This window comes from Chrysochloris asiatica, unplaced genomic scaffold (genome assembly GCF_000296735.1).
Source record: "Chrysochloris asiatica unplaced genomic scaffold, ChrAsi1.0 scaffold00005, whole genome shotgun sequence".
Taxonomy (NCBI): domain Eukaryota; kingdom Metazoa; phylum Chordata; class Mammalia; order Afrosoricida; family Chrysochloridae; genus Chrysochloris; species Chrysochloris asiatica.
Window position 1 is genome coordinate 7,324,250 of NW_006408523.1, and position 15,791 is coordinate 7,340,040.

The window sequence follows — 15,791 nt, forward strand, 5'->3', positions numbered from 1 at the left end:
TGGCCAGGTGGCAACATTGATGGACCCAAGTGTGACAGTGGTAGTGAGGTTGGCCCAGGATCAGGCAGTGTTTCGTTTTGCTATGAGTCGGTTCCAACTCAATGACACCTAACAACAACAACAGTGGCTACTGATTGTGAACATTTCTTCATATGTGTGTTGGCTGCCTAGATCTCCTCCTTGGTGAAGTGTCTGTTCATGACCTGTGCCCATTTTTAATTGGGTTATTTGTCTTTTTCTTGTAGAGGTGTTGTAGTTCCATATATATTTTAGAAATAAGTCCCTTGTCTGATGTGTCATTGCAAAAGATTTCTTTCCCATACTGTGGGTTCCCTTTTTACTCTTCTGGTGAAGTCTTTTGATGCACATAAGTTTTTAATTTTTAGTATGTCCCACTCATCTGTTTTGTCTACTTTTGTTTGTGTAGTTAAAACAAAGAGAAGTGGGATTCAAACCCACGTCTCCATTTGGAGACCAGAATGCCTGCAGGCAAGACACACACCTTGAGCCTGGCACCTTAGACGACTCAGCCATCACAGAGGAGAACGTTAGCATGTTAGCTTATGGTAGCAATACCGAGCAAAGTACTCCGTATTTGTCCTCTGCGCACTCTGGCTTGGTAGGTAGGTCCATTTAGGAAGCTAGACTATTTATAGATGAGAATTTAGTATAAACACAGAAGCAGGAAACAATAGAGCGTGTTGCCAGAATTCATTCTGTAAACACAAGTATGATTTGAAACTTTCCTCCTGAGACGTTTTTGTCTAGCTGTCGGTTCAGGTTACACTCCAGATACTTGTGGAATGCCAGTCTTGCCATGTTTTCTCTGTCTTTGGTGAATGGTTTACCTCAGCCAGAACCTGGACGAATTCCAGACCCGTGGTTCTCAACAAGTGCCAGCAGTCTGGGTCATCGTTACGTCCCACCTAGACTGTAGTTAGAGCTGCTGAGCTGGCTTCCTGGTCCTGGTTGGGCTCCCGTTGAAGCCATCATGGTTTCAGACTGCTGAGCGGTACACCTGGCCATATATATTGCCAGTTCTCCTGTGAGCACTCAACACTTAGAACATGAATGAATAAATGGATGAATGAATTGCCTTAAGAGCACATCCGATCATGTCCTTCTTTTGCTTAAAATGCTTTAATAACCTGCTGCTGACCGGTCAGCGTGGTCTCAGTGACCCTGTGGAACGGAGTAGAACTGCTGTAAATCTCTACAGAAGCCGACTGAGGCCTCGGCCTTGTTCCGCAGAGTGGCCGCTGGGTAAGCGCCTCACACTTAACCCATGGTGCCCTGCTGTGAGTCTCAGAGTTGCTTTACGGTTGTTAGGTTCTCCAGCCAAGCCCTTCATGAGCGGGCCCCTCCTGCTCCCTTCTGCTGCCCAAAGCGAGTCAGCATCATGATCTGTGCTCTGGACACTACCTCGTGATGCTCGTGGGCTCTTGCTCACGGTGCTTCCTTTGGTTCTCCCACTGTGACAGACATGGGTGTGCCAGCTGCTGTGACAGGTGGCTTCCAGACAGCCACACCTTCTGGGTGCAGAGGCCATTCTCCTTCCTCAGTGAGCCAAACCCACCCACCCCGGCGTTCTCTCCTCCAAAGGACGTCCTGATTTTCCATCCTGGCTGCACTGCCCAACTCCTGGGCTTGGTTGTACGTAGTACAGCTGCGTCAGACACAATCTTGTGTTTTCTGACTCTTGACCCACTCATCTTTTGTTTATTTTTTTATTTGCTACATTTAACTTCATTTGTGACAGCCAAGATTTGGAAACTCAATGAATGGATAAGTAAGTTATGGTGTGCAACATTGTATAATTTCTCACCGGGTGTACAGACATGGGATTAATTTGGAAGACTTTTGCTTACATATTAAATGTTAACAAGATACAATTTATATGAATATACTAAGAACCACTGAATTGTATACTTTTTTTTTTTTTTAAGTTTTTATTGTGAACTGAGTGATAGTTTACAGGGGAAAACATCGGATTTACACTCATCCTATTGTATTTCGTTTTACCGCAGTGATTACAATCCCCTCCGTGCAACATCATTCAATGTATTTGCTTCTACTTCCTCTGTTTGTTTTTTTGAATGTACACAAAACCACTCAGGAATATATAATCATTTCAACAACCAGAGTTGACCCACTCATCTTGCTCTGGGCCTAGACCACCAGCTCCTCAACATAGGGCCTGGGCCTTGTTCACCTTTGTGTCATTCTAGCCTGCGCACTGCCTGGCACCTGGTAGAGGCACCTTCTGGTGCAGGACGTGTGTGCCGGGAATGAGCACCCAGGACCCAGAGTCCAGGGATGCCGTCCGTGCTCTGAAGGGACTCACGATCTAGTTAGAGGGAAGACGATAAGCCTTCATGTACCTTCCATTGCTGGACTGCCCGCGATAAAAACACAAGAGAAGGAAAAGCACACATTGTTGGAAGAGACCGTGCCTAGGCTGAAACTGTAGAGTGGACTGTCACAAGGAGAGCAGCGGATACTTACAGATAGACTGAGTGACTGCTTTGTACCCTCTGCTGTTCAGGCACATGATAGGGCAAGGTGCCAAACAAGTCCCTGCCTCATGAGCTTACATCCTAGTGGGAGCAAGCAAATCATTGCTGCCAAGTCAGTTCTGACTCACAGCAACCCCGTGTAGCGTTTGTGAGGCTGTAAATCTTTGCAGGAGCAGCATTTCGCCTGCGCAGCAGCTGGTGGGCTCAACCCGCCAACCATGCGGTTCACAGTCCAGGGCTTATCCTACAAAGCCACTGTGCTCCCAAAATAGTAAGCAGGTAAAAAAGTGACTATATTTACTGTGCGATGTGGGGATGGTATCTGCAGGAAAGAATTGTGCTGAGAAGTGGTGATAAACTAAAACTGCCACGGAGTCAATTCCAGCTCCCGGCATCCATAGGGTTTTCTTGCTATAACCTTTAAGGGAACAGATCACTAGCCCTGGCCTCCTCAGCGCTGCTGGTGCGTTTGACCCCTCAGCCGCTCAGTGAGTGGATCACAAACCATTGTGCCCCCCGGGGACAAAGAGAAAGGGTGATGATGGGGTGCTGGTGTGTCTGGGTGGATCTGGGAAGGAGGAGGCTTGAGCAGAGACTGAGGGGCTGGCCCTGGAGGCAGCAGGCCCGAAAGCCGAAGGCAGGAGTGAGGAGACCAGGGTGGCCGAGTGGTGTGGGTGAGGGGAGAGTCCAGGAGGTGGGCTCAGGTATACGGGTGGGAGCAGATCCTGGGAAAGGAAACCAGGAAGCCTGGGAGAGCACACAGAACTGGTCTAGGTTTTATAGCTGGTTTCGGTTGAACTTGAACCCAGACAACCTGACCTCACAACCTGAACTCTCAACTCTTCTGTCACCTGGAGGAGAGGATTATAGGCAGAAGGAGACCTGGTGGCACTGTGGTTAAGCAGTAGGCAGCTAACCAGAAGGTTGGCAGTTCAAATCCACCAGCCCCTCTTTGGGGAACAGATGAGGCTGCCTGCTTGTGTAAAGATTTACAGCCTTGAGAACCTTGTGGGGAATTCTCCTCTGTCCTATAGGGCTGTAATGGATCTGAGTCGATTCCACAGTGATGGGTTTGGGGGTTTTGTTGTTGATGAGTTCAGGAACTTAAACTGCCCTTTCTTTCAGTATTCTGTACCTGTTGTCAAAATCATACAGATGATGACATGTTTTCTCTGCCCAGATTAGAGTTAATTTTGCCTTTGTTACATTTTAAACTGATGCTGTTATTTGGGGAATCCGCCCTAAGCCTTTTGCTTAGGTTTAGAAAGAAGCTTAATCTTCCTTCTAGTCCCTTTATCCTACCGGTAATAGGTTTCATGGCTTAATCTATGAGCTACATTTTGGGGGAAATTTCAACGACTAATCCATTAATGTTGATTTTCATTCCTTTATGTTTCAGAGTCACAATTGTTTTCCCTTTTCCTCTAAACCAGATGGCTGTGTCTTATTTATGTCACCAACATGCCCCTGGGCTTACCGGGAGGTGTTTGTATGTAACATGTAAAGATTCTGTACCATTTTTCTGATCCTGTAATAGGTTTCCATTTTGTAGACTGGCTAACTTATTGGTAAGAATTATGAGACAGCTGATCACCTTCCTAACCGTGGACTCTCCCATTGTAGGAATTAATGCCCTGGGATCCCCCCTACTACAGCGGTGTGCTCCGCGCAGAGAGGTGAGTGTCCTGCTACAAATGCGAAGATGCCAACCATCCCTCCCAGGGTGCCCTCTGTTCCTGTTGCGTGCGAAAATCTATTACGGCAGCCACACTCACAGTTACGGGGCTTCCTAGGAAGTTAATGGTGACAATTCAGGATTAGAAAGTGCTCAGGACCGAGTGATTCCAGTCAGGACAGTCTTTCCTCAGTCAGGCCCCAGGGAGGCCTCGCTTTGCCCAGATGATGCTACTAAGCTCTTTGGGGGCTGCTGACCAGTGTCCACAGGACCAGTGCCCACAGGACACACCACTCCACCCTAAGCCACAGCCTGAAGGCACCTGACTCTGGCTCCGTGGGTCTACCTCATTGCCCAGGGACACCACACTCTACACACAAACTTCCTGCCCAGTCAGTCAGCTGTACTTACTCCACGGGCTGGGAAGGTCGCGGCTCTGTTTCGTGCTTCGGTTCTTGGTCCTGCTCCTCTGCCGCTCCTTCAGTGGCCTAGCTTTCTGTCCCTGGGGGCAGGAGGCTCAGTGCACAGGGATCTCAGGGGCCACCAGATGCGCTCCAGTCTTGGCTCTTCCTCATTGATGGTAGTCAGATCCCATTCCTACTGCTGAGATGGCTCATTTCAGACCCATGCTAGCGTTTCAAGGTTTTGCAATTATGGCTAACTCTGCTGACATCCATTGCTGAATCCTGTCACCCTATCAGTGTCTTCTCCCACCTTCTCTTACCCAGACTCAGCTGGATAGAAATGTTGTTTGGTGGGCGTGACAGACTGTGGCTAGAAGAGACATTAGATGAGTCACAACTCCACAGTGGTAATGGCTGATGTCTTATGAAACAGAGAGGCAAAGGAAAACCTGCTTAGTTTTTAGGACTCTATATACCCAGAGCCTTAGCGTGTGGCACGGTAGGGCGGGTCAGCCGTTCAAACCCACCAGCCGCTCCCAAAAACCCTATACAGACAGAACCAACTCAACCGCACACAGCAACAACAATATGTAAACCTGGGATTCAGAAGAGGACGTGAAATGAGGGATATCATTGCTGATGTCAGATGAGTCTTTACTGAAAGTAGACAGTACCAAAAAGATGTTTACCTGTGTTTCGTTGACTATGTAAAGCGTGTGACTTGGTGGATCATAACAAATTGTGGATACCGTTCGTTACAAAGAATGGGAACTCCAAGGCACTTAATTGTGCTCATCCTGAACCTAAACACAGACCAAGAGGTAGTCATGCACATCGAGCAACGGGACACTGGATGGTTTAAAATCAGGAAAGATGTGTGTCAGGTTGTATTCTTTCATTGTACGTATCCAGTCTGTATGCTGAGCAAACATTCGGAGAAGCTGGACTGCAGGAAGAAGAACATGGCAGCAGGATCGGAGGAAGACTCATGAGCAACGTGTGATTACTGATGGCTCAGCCTTGCTTGTAAAGGGAACTTGAAGTCCTTACTGATGGAGAGTTCAGTCTTCAGTATGTAGTCTACTTCAGCATACATAACCCACTGCCAGCGAGTTGATCCCAACTCACGGCGACACTTTCTGGGGTTTCTGGTAAATCTCTTCTGCAGCCGACAGTCTCATCTTTCTTCTGAGGAATCGCTGGTGAGTCTGAACCACTGACCTTGGAGTTAGCAAGCGAATGCCTAGCCCACAGTTACACCGGGACACATACACAAAGAAAACAAAATTCTCACCCCTGGAACAATATACAGCGTCACAAGAAACAGAGAAGATTGACGTGGTCAAGGGTTTTACTTTATTTTACTTGGATCTACAAATACTCATGGAAGCAGCAGTCAGGAAATCAAACGCTGTATTACTGCAGTGGATAAATCTGCTGCAAAAGACCTCTTTACAGTTTAAAGAGCAAAGCTGTCGCTTTGAAGATAAGGTACACCTGACCTAAGCCATGGTATTTTCAGTCACTTCATAGGCAGTGAAAGCTGGACAGTGACTAAGGAAGACTGAAGAAAAAGTGATGCCTATAAATTACGGGGTTGATGAAGAATATTAAATCTACCACTAGACTGCAGACCACAAGGTCGGCAGTTCAAACCCACCAGCTGCTCCTTGGAAACCCTCTACAGGATTACTATGAGTTGGAACCAACATGACGGCACTTAAGGACAACAGTCACAACACTCAAACAACCAAGAAATATGTGTTGGAAGAAGAGCAGCCAGAATGCTTCCTAAAGGCAAGCATGGTTAAGACTCTATCATATATGCTTTAGACATGTTACCAGGAGGGACCAGTCCCTGGAGAAGGACATCATGCTTGGAAAAGTAGAGTGCTGGAGAAAAGAGGAAGACCCCCGAGGACATGGATTGGCACAGTGGATGCACTCATAGGCTCAAACCTACAAATGATGGTGAGGGTGGCACAGGACCGGGCGGTGTGTCTTTCTGTTGTCCACAGGGCACGAAACTGATTCCAGAGCACCTGACCACATCATTACCTGAAAGGTAATGAAACAGTTTTCCAGTACCATTCAGCTCTTTTACTTGCTATCCTACCTTTGCTTCACCAGCAAAACAAAAGCTCTCAGCGGCTTTTAAGACCACACATTTCAGAATGCTAGCCAACTATAACATTCTAACATGCGTAGACAATCCTTCCCAGTACCTTGAAGTTTTCTATTTCATTTTCTTTTGATAACTTTAATGATCGTGTCTCCAACGGTGAGGCCAAGCACTCTCTCCTGTCTGGGAACCTCTTCATCCCCACACGCCCTCAGGCCTCTGTAAACATTTGCCTTTGGGTGCCAATGTTCTCCCTTAATCCTGTTCACTCTCTGCATTGTCTGCAGGGAGGCTGTGTACCTGACTACTTCACTGTGCGGTGAATTTCCACCCCATTCCAGGCCGAGATTCCTGGAGCGAATTTCTAAGTTCTTTCTGTGCTTTAACTCCAGATCCATCAGTGTTGAAATATTACCTGATTCATGAAGCGTGTGGTTCACAAATGAAATGGTAGTGGGTTTTTTGTTTTTTAATTTGAGATGACACAAGAGAATTCTGAAGTTGAGAATCTCTTGACTGTTAATTCTGTGCAGCTTTCGATGAGGGTTTGTGTTCTTGAAGGTTTTATGAGACTGCTCTTAATTCTATTCTTAATTTAAGAGAAAAAAAAGGCCTAATTGTACTTCTACCATTTCGTTCCTTGAAAGCTGGTAAACCCAAATGCAGCATAAGGAACTCTGGTGACACGGTGGGGTAAGTGCTGAACTGCTAGCTGTATGGTTGGCAGTTGGAGCCTACCAGATGCCCTGAGGGAGAAAGATGGGCCAGTCTGCTTCTGTAAAGACGATGGCCTTGGGAACCCGCCAGGACAGTATACTCTGTCGTATAGGGTCACTTAGAATCGACACCAATGCGACAGCTGCAGGTAAGGTACATGTAATAGCTCCTCCCGGTCTTCCCGGCCTTCTATTCCACCCCTGACTACACGATTTCAGCTCTTAACCTTGTCAGCCCGCATCTCCACTCCTTAGATTCAAGCCCTCTGAGGCTACTGACTCCTTCACTGGCCCAATCAGGCAGTTGGTCTCAATTAATAGCAGCATTCAAGTTGTTGTACACATAGTATATCCAAAATGTAACCAAATTGTACACATATTATATCCAAAATGTAACCAAATTATATCCAAAATGTAACCAAAATGTTGTACACATATTATATCCAAAATGTAACCATATTATATCCAAAATGTAACTAAATCAGTTCTAGGTACAACTGATAGACCTCCCTGTAGGAAATGGTGTGTGTTTCTGAAAAATGGTGCCTCATGTCACACAAGTATTAAAAACACTGAGGGACACTTATTGACTAAGATTCACCTCCCTCCTCAGTTAACGACTGTCTCATTATCCAACATTTCACATGACAACAGCCATTAGAAATGTGCTATTTGTGTATGTTACTGAAGTGCCAAGGCAACAGGGGGAGACTTGTGAGACTAAGCGAAGTGGTTTATATGCATTACCTAGGTTGGTGGAGGAGCCGGGCAGGGTCCACAGTGCATGTGGTGCAGGTGGGTAGGTTGTACACAGGGGGCTGGGATGGCTGAGTCCACAGGAGACAGGAGCTGGGGGGGCGCTCCAAAGTTGCTTCTTCCTCTGAGGCCTCTCTGCCACCTTCCAGCCAGTGTCCAGGGCCATTGGAGCCGGAAGGTGGAGAGGCAAAGTGCAGGGACCTGGAGTGTAGTCGGGGACCCGCAGGCCCCCTGAGCACCACTGTGACCAGGCTCTGTGGTGGTGGGATGTGCTGGGAGCACCTGATGGGAAGGAGGGGCTCAGGGGTGGCCATGGAGGATGCTGGCGCTGAAGATGTGGGTGAGCCATCTTTCCTGTCACCTAACAGCCTGGCCTATGGAGCGGGTGTTGGTACTGGTCACGGTTAGCCTGTGTCTCTTGTGAAGAAAACAGAACCAGAAAATCCCCCAAAGTACAGAGACATACCTTTGATGTCTTGAATTCTCTTCTTGAGCTCCTGTGATCTTAAATGTTAAATGAAAATTAAAGTGGGGTCACCGTCAGAAATCTAAGTGAGCAAGCGTGCCTTTTGTGCCTCTTTTCCTTGTCGTAGGTATAACATCGAGCCCAGTCTATATTGCCCCTTCTTCTCCTTGGGCGCGTGCATGGAAGGCCTGAATCTCCTGTTTAACCAGCTCTTAGGCATTTCCTTGTATGCCGAGCAGCCGGCCAAAGGCGAGGTGTGGTGCGAAGATGTCCGCAAACTGGTGAGCATCCGGTCTGCCAACGGCACACGGCGTTGACCTTTGGTGTGGGGTCACCTGAGTTAGTAGCATCCCTATTTTTAGCTTAGCTCTGCCCATTTAATCAAATATCTGAGTTAGGGCACCATATAAAGAAACCTTTTATTTTAAATCATTTGGTACCTGAAAATAACGTCACCATATGACCACAGTTGCAGTCTTTCTCTCAAAAAAATCCCAAAAAATGAGGAACTTGGTAGGAGGTGGGCTCTTCACTTAGGCCTCTGCGTGCGTTTGTGAACTTTAGCTGCATGTCGTTTTTGGAAAATGCCAGAACCCGCTGCATTGGCCACCGTTCCTTTCTCTGTACCACCTTCCCAACTTGTAGGAGAGCATTTTTTGCATCAGGTAATGAATTCCTATCCTGCGTTCTGATTTCTGGGACTCCTTGTTATTTTGAGCTTACAGACTCGCTTTTTCTTTCTGTTAGCGCCCACTTTATTTGAGGAGCAAACGTTTTTATTTTTGCCCTGGTTAGCTGAAAGGAGCCCTGCTGGCACTGTGGGTTAAGCATTGGGCTGCTAACTTTAAGGTCGATGGTTCAAACCTACCAGCGGTCCTGCAGGAGAAAGAGGAGGCTGTCTGCCCCCCGTAAAGATGTTCAGCCTCAGAAACCCTATACAGGAATCAGAGTGGAGTCCGTAGCAGTGAGTAAGATATTTGAGGATTTATTCACCTGTCTGCTCGTTCCTCAGGCTGTGGGATGTGGCTGGTGCTTAGCTATTATGTATATACTTAGTAGTTTTTTGTTTTTTTTTTTCTTCTAATTACATTTCAAAAAACTACCATGTGGTCACTTTATTTTGTGAGCATGGAATATGGAATTGAAGGAGAACTAGAATGGGGGGACATTTCAGTGCATTATATTTCACCCAGAGGTTACGCCTGTTGGAGACAGGCGCTCTAATGGTATGGTGGTTAAAGCATTCAGCTGCTAACCAGCAGGTCAGCGGTTCAAACCCACCAGCCACTCTGCAAGTGAAAGATGAGGTTGTCTGCCCCTGTCAAGATTGACAATTTCAAAAACTATGGGCAGCATCACCATCAGAATCGACTTGATGAGGGTGGGCGGAGTTTGGTTTTTTGTTTTGGCACCGTGGTTAAAGCTCTGGGCTGCTGCCAAGCCCCCAGCCACTCTGCAGGAGAATGACAGGCTTCGGTCGAGAAGACGTCCTTGGGAACTCTGAGGGTCAGTTCTTCCCTGGCCTAAAGGGCTACTTTGCGTCGGAATGGGTTTAGCGGCAGTGGGTGTTCGGAGACCAGCATAAATGATGATGTTGCCGATTTTTACCTGAAACTGGAAGCTCCCTTTTGTTGGTCTCAAATTGAAAAGTTAAAATTTGCACAAGCATTCTTCCATTTGAAGGAAAAAAACATTTTGCCACTGAAATTCTTTCAGCTAGCACTTAGTCCTGACTCCCTTGGGCTCATTTGTGAGTAGCCTGTGACTCCCTGTGTTTGGTAGCAGTATTAACGCCAGTCAGAGGCCCTAGCAAGAGGATTTCCCAACTTGTACACAGTGTTCCCTGGTATGGCACTATGGGATAAAGCACTCCACCTAAAAGTCGGTTTGAACCACAAGGTTGGTGGTTCAAGCTCACCAGCCACTCCTTGGAAACCCTATACAGGGTCGCTATGAGACGGAACTGATTCTATAACACTTAACAACAACATAGCGTTCCCAAGTAAAAATCACTGGAGAAATGGAGCTCGCGGAGATGTAGGAATAAGCGGGTCTGTTTGGGACAATTTTACCAAAACCCACTGCCATCAAGTCTATTCTGACTTACAGCGACCCTGTCTATATTCACAGCCTATTTACAGTGTTTTTGAGGCTGTAAATCTTCAAACTCATCTCTCCTGCGGGGAACCTCTCGTGGCTTTCAGCTGCCATCCTTGTGATTAGCAGTTCTGTGCTTATCCTAGAGTGCACCAGGGCTCCTTTGAGACAATATTGGATGTCAAAAATAAATTGTCCATACACGACAGAGACCTCAAAAAGTTCATGGAAAAATTCTGTTATCTTTTAATATTGTTTTCCACAAAGTCTTTGATACCTTCTCGTGTGTGGCTATGGTGTTTTATATGTAGGTGTGTGTGTTTGAGTGTGTGTATGTGTGAGGATGTTTTTAACACTGTTTTAGAGTTTCTGATGAACCTGTCAACCCGTAACTATAATTTTTTCCCCCCTTTAGGCTGTGGTTCATGAAACTGAAGGATTGTTGGGATACATCTACTGTGATTTTTTTCAGCGTGCTGATAAACCACATCAGGTGATTTTATAAACCGATCTCTTTATTTGTGTAGTCCCGTGATACTTAAGTAACATTTGTTATAGTTGAGGGGCCCTCGTGGATAAGCACTGGACTGCTAACCGCAAGGTCAGAAGTTCAAACCCACCAGTCACTCTTCAGGAGAAAGATGAGGTTTTTGCTCCTTTAGAGGCTTAGAAACCCTATGCGGGATCGCTACGAGTCAGACCCGATGGCCCTACATAAATTTGAAATTAGGGTCAATTTAAAAAATAAAGTTTATGAAGATAATTACGTGACTGTATATCTGCTACTTTTATCTGGGCCTTTGTTAAACTGACAGTAATAGCGATGTTGTTGTTGTTAATAACAGTAGCTGATAAGTTTATGGCTCCTTTACATGTCTGCCAGTACCTGAGCACTTCAAGCACTTGATTGGTTTTGAACTCATGACCATGGTTATGAGGATACAAGGCAGGAAAAAGACCAGCTCCCTACCCAGAGTCACAGAGCTATGAGTACAAAGATTAGAACTCCAGCCTCTGACTGGAGCTCCAACTCTGAGCTCCTTCCCCAGTAGACAGCGAGTCTCGTGTTAGCTTGCAGGGGATTTGAACACATGAAAACCAGCGTATCTGCCACCAATGTTCTTCCTAAGGAACCTGGTGGCGCTGCAGCGTGAGCACCAGACTGCTCACCGCACGGTCAGTGATTCAAACTCACAAGCTGCTCTTCTGTAAAAGACTCAGAGCCCCCGAAACACTACCGGGGTCTCCACGAGCTGGAATCGACTCGATGGCTGTGGACTTGGCTTTGGGGTTGGGATGTTCTTATGTGGAATTGGTAGCATTCATGTCTGTCAGCTTCATGTCTGTCAGTTTCATGTCTGTCAGCTTCAGCAGTAGCTTGCTTGCAGCCTGGTGGGAAATGCTAAGTGTGAAGGTGATAAATAACACCATTGTTGGATGTACTTCATGTTGGAGTGAGGGACCCTGGTGGTACAGTGGTTAAGCACCTGGCTGCTAATCACAATGTCAGCAGTTTAAACCCACCACCTGCTCCATGGGAGATGAGCTGTCTGTTTCTGTCCAGTTTTATACCCTTGGGAACCCTTGGGGGCAGTTTTCCTCTGCCCTGTGGGGTCACTATGAGTTGGAATTGGCTTAGTGACACTGGGTTTTAGTTAGGGATTTGGTGTTTGCTGGAATTGTTCTTGTTAAGTGCTGACTCATGGCGACCCTGTATGGGGTTCCCAAAGATCAGCTGGTGGGTTTGAACTGCTGACTCTATGGTTCGCACACCAGTGCTGATCCTACAGCGCCACACCAGGAATAGTGAGTTACAATTTTCAAAGCATCTTACCTGACATGAGCTTGTTCTGTTTCCCCAAATACCCTGCGGGTCTTACAAGGGAGAGTTCTAAAGACGAGGCTCAGGATGGCCAGCTTTCTGCTGTGATCTGGACAGTGGGTGCTAGGAACACAGGCCATGTGCCTCGGGGTCCGTCAGTCCACTTGGACTCAGGTGTTGGATGCAGCAGTTGGAGCTGTTGGGCATGAACAAAGTACTCAACATTTCCAAGACTCACTTCTAGCCTTCTCTGGAAAATGACACCAGGCTAGTGCCCGTGAGGACTCAGCAAGGTCATGTCTCCTGTCACTGAGCACCATCCTTCAGAGCCCGTCACGTCCCAGTGATAACGACAGTCGGCGTGCCCAGGCTTACTGGTCAGATCGAGACTGGTGGAACCTGAGATGATGGCCGTTAGTCAGTTCAGGACCGGCACTGAGCTCACCCCCCATGGCTCACTCTGCAGGCAAACAATAGATAAGTCCCTAACAGGAATAACGCCAGGGAGGTATGCACTCCTTGGTACAAGCCACCAATGAAAAAGGGAGGCCTTTCCCCAAGGAAGGGAGGAGGAATGGAAACAGGAAACAGAGAGGAAGTGGGAAAATCGATGCTACGGTGTAAACATTTCCACTAGTGAAGTGAGAATCTGACTTTCTCAGCTCTCTGATGGCTGCATTTCCAGGTACCACAGTAGCTTAATGCAGCTAACGTGAGCAGACTGCAGCATTACTGGTGCTTTAAACAATGAAAATGTCAGCAAGGCAGAAAGCTTCAGGGAAAAAGAACCTGCAGCTAAAGTAATAGGAGAAGTATAGAATGAAAGTCCATCACTGGTATAACCGTGTGCTCGCGGAAACAATTTTACCTCCTATATGACTTAGCACTCTTCTCCCCTGTTCTGTTTCCTGGTGGCACCAGGATTGCCATTTTACCATCCGAGGAGGCCGGTTAAAGGAGGACGGCGTCTACCAGCTCCCTGTCGTGGTCCTCATGCTGAGTCTTCCCAAGTCATCCAGGAGCTCGCCCACCTTGCTAACACCCGGGATGATGGAGAACCTTTTCCATGAGATGGGGCATGCCATGCATTCTATGCTGGGACGCACTCGCTACCAGCACGTCACTGGTGAGTCCTAAGGAGGGCCCCTATTCAGTACGGTCCTCGAAACGCCTTGCACTCTAAACGGGAAGCAGGCTGTTGATTTGGAATATCTGGCATCTAGAGTAGTGTCCCGTGGTTATTTAGGAGCCCTGATGGTATGGTGGGCTGAGCGTTGGGCTGCCAACCACAAGGGCGGCTCTCCAAACTCACCGCTGCTCAGAGGGAGAAAGCTAGCTGAGGTGGACTGCTCCCGTGGAGATTTAGTCTTTGGGAACACTGTGGGGGAAGTTCTGCGTGGTCCTACTGGGCTGTCATGAGTCAGGATCATGGTTGATGGCCATTGGTCTCCGATGATGTCAGAGTCTCCCTCCCGTTACCGTGCCACCTGAGCTCCTGACTCTTGTGCCCTTTCTGGCTGACACTTCCCACCTCATCAAGCAGGACGCCAGCTAGATGACTGCTTCTGACTTCATACTCTTTTACGTTTTATTGTGTTTTATATGGCGCCCTGGGAACGCAACAGGTAAGTGCTTGGCAGCTATCCAAATGGTGGTTTGAACCCATCTAGTAGCTGCTGGTGTGGGCTGTGGGATAAAGCACTGGACTACAAGGTCGGTTTGAACTACAAGGTCAACAGCTCAAACTTACCAACTGCTCCTTGGAAACAGTAGCAATGAGTCAGAACCGACTTGACGGTACCTAACAGTGGTGACAACCTAGAAATCCCCGTGTATAGATTTTCTGAGGAGTGGACGATGGGTTTGAATTGCTGACCTTGAGGTTAGCAGTCCAGTGCTTATCCTCCACCAGGACTCCAGTAGATATGTAGGCCCTTGATAGTTTTCTAAGGAGGCCTGGTGGTACCATGGTTAAGTGCTGCTGCTAGCCTAAAGGTCAGCAGTTGGAACCCACCCAGTTCATCCACAGAAGGGCCTGGCGAACTTCTCCTGTAAAGTTGACAGCCTAGAAACCCCTCAGGGCTGCCCATTCTAAACAGAATCACTCAACATTAGGAACAATATGAAACTGAAGTTGGAGGTGGTGTGTGTAGGAATGAATATGCATCTGTGTAGTGTGCTGCCCAGAGTGACTGAGTAAAGACATGAACCTCCAAAGGAATGATTCAGTGACTGTGTTTGGGGTCTGCCAAGAATGTGTAACTGGAATATAGCGTTTTAGAAACAGCACTGTGGGTGATCAGAAGCAAGAGTAATTTGTTTTGTGGATGTTTCTATTGATATGTAAATTTATGCAGTCTTATCATCCTAACAACTAATCATTAATACGATTTGGTTTTTTCATATTTTGAACACTTTCTCTCACTCTATCCCAGACCTGCTAATGTGATACCTCTCAGAGCAGTTGGTAGTCATGGCTGGACACCGTCTAGTTCTTCTGGGCTCAGAGTTGTGGACACTGATGTTCACGTGTCCATTGGACTAATTGATTCGAAGCATCTTTAAGTCTTGTCATTCTTTCTTCTGCACATGGAGACACCAAGAGCTGCACCTTGGATGACTGCTCATGGCCTTTCAAGGTCCCAGATGCTACCCACCCAAGCCCCCGTCAGTTGGTATTTCACTAGAAGTGACAGCACTTTTGTTCTGGAGTTTCATTTAAATGGAATCATCATAAGTTTATGGGAAAATTCCACTATCTGGATGCCATTTTTCCATGAATTTTATGAAAACCTTCTAATATTTCGTTTTGAGAGCATCGTTGATGTAGGGGCTCTTCGTAGTTTTCAGATTTATTTTTACGAGGCTTCAAAAAGCACATGGAAAAAAAATCCATCATCTTTTACTTCCAACTCAAAGACACTTAGCAACAACAGTACCATATGTGTATGAGTCCTGGTGTGACGCTGTAGGTTAATGCACTAGACTGCCAAGTCGATTTGAACTGTAAGGTTGGTGGTTCAAGCTCATCAGCCGCCATTCGCTCCTTGGAAACCCTCTACGGGGTCGTTATGGGTTAGAACTAACTGGGTGGCACTGAATAACAAATATATATACATACAAACATATGTGTTTGTTATATATTACAACAAAATGTGCAATGGATCTGGAGTTAGAAAACCAATAAGGAAGAACATTCTCAGCATTTCTCAAGCTG

General features: G+C 46.8%; 1 protein-coding gene across 1 annotated transcript in view; it reads left to right on the forward strand.

Annotated features, from left to right (window-relative positions):
• MIPEP (mitochondrial intermediate peptidase) overlaps positions 1–15,791 on the forward strand; it is a 149,051-nt gene that overhangs the window by 38,452 nt on the left and 94,808 nt on the right. Inside the window, exons 10-13 of the mRNA XM_006831954.1 lie at positions 4,140–4,192; positions 8,783–8,936; positions 11,168–11,245; positions 13,496–13,700. Coding sequence (XP_006832017.1) covers positions 4,140–4,192; positions 8,783–8,936; positions 11,168–11,245; positions 13,496–13,700 — 490 coding nt within the window. The remainder of the gene's footprint in view (positions 1–4,139; positions 4,193–8,782; positions 8,937–11,167; positions 11,246–13,495; positions 13,701–15,791) is intronic.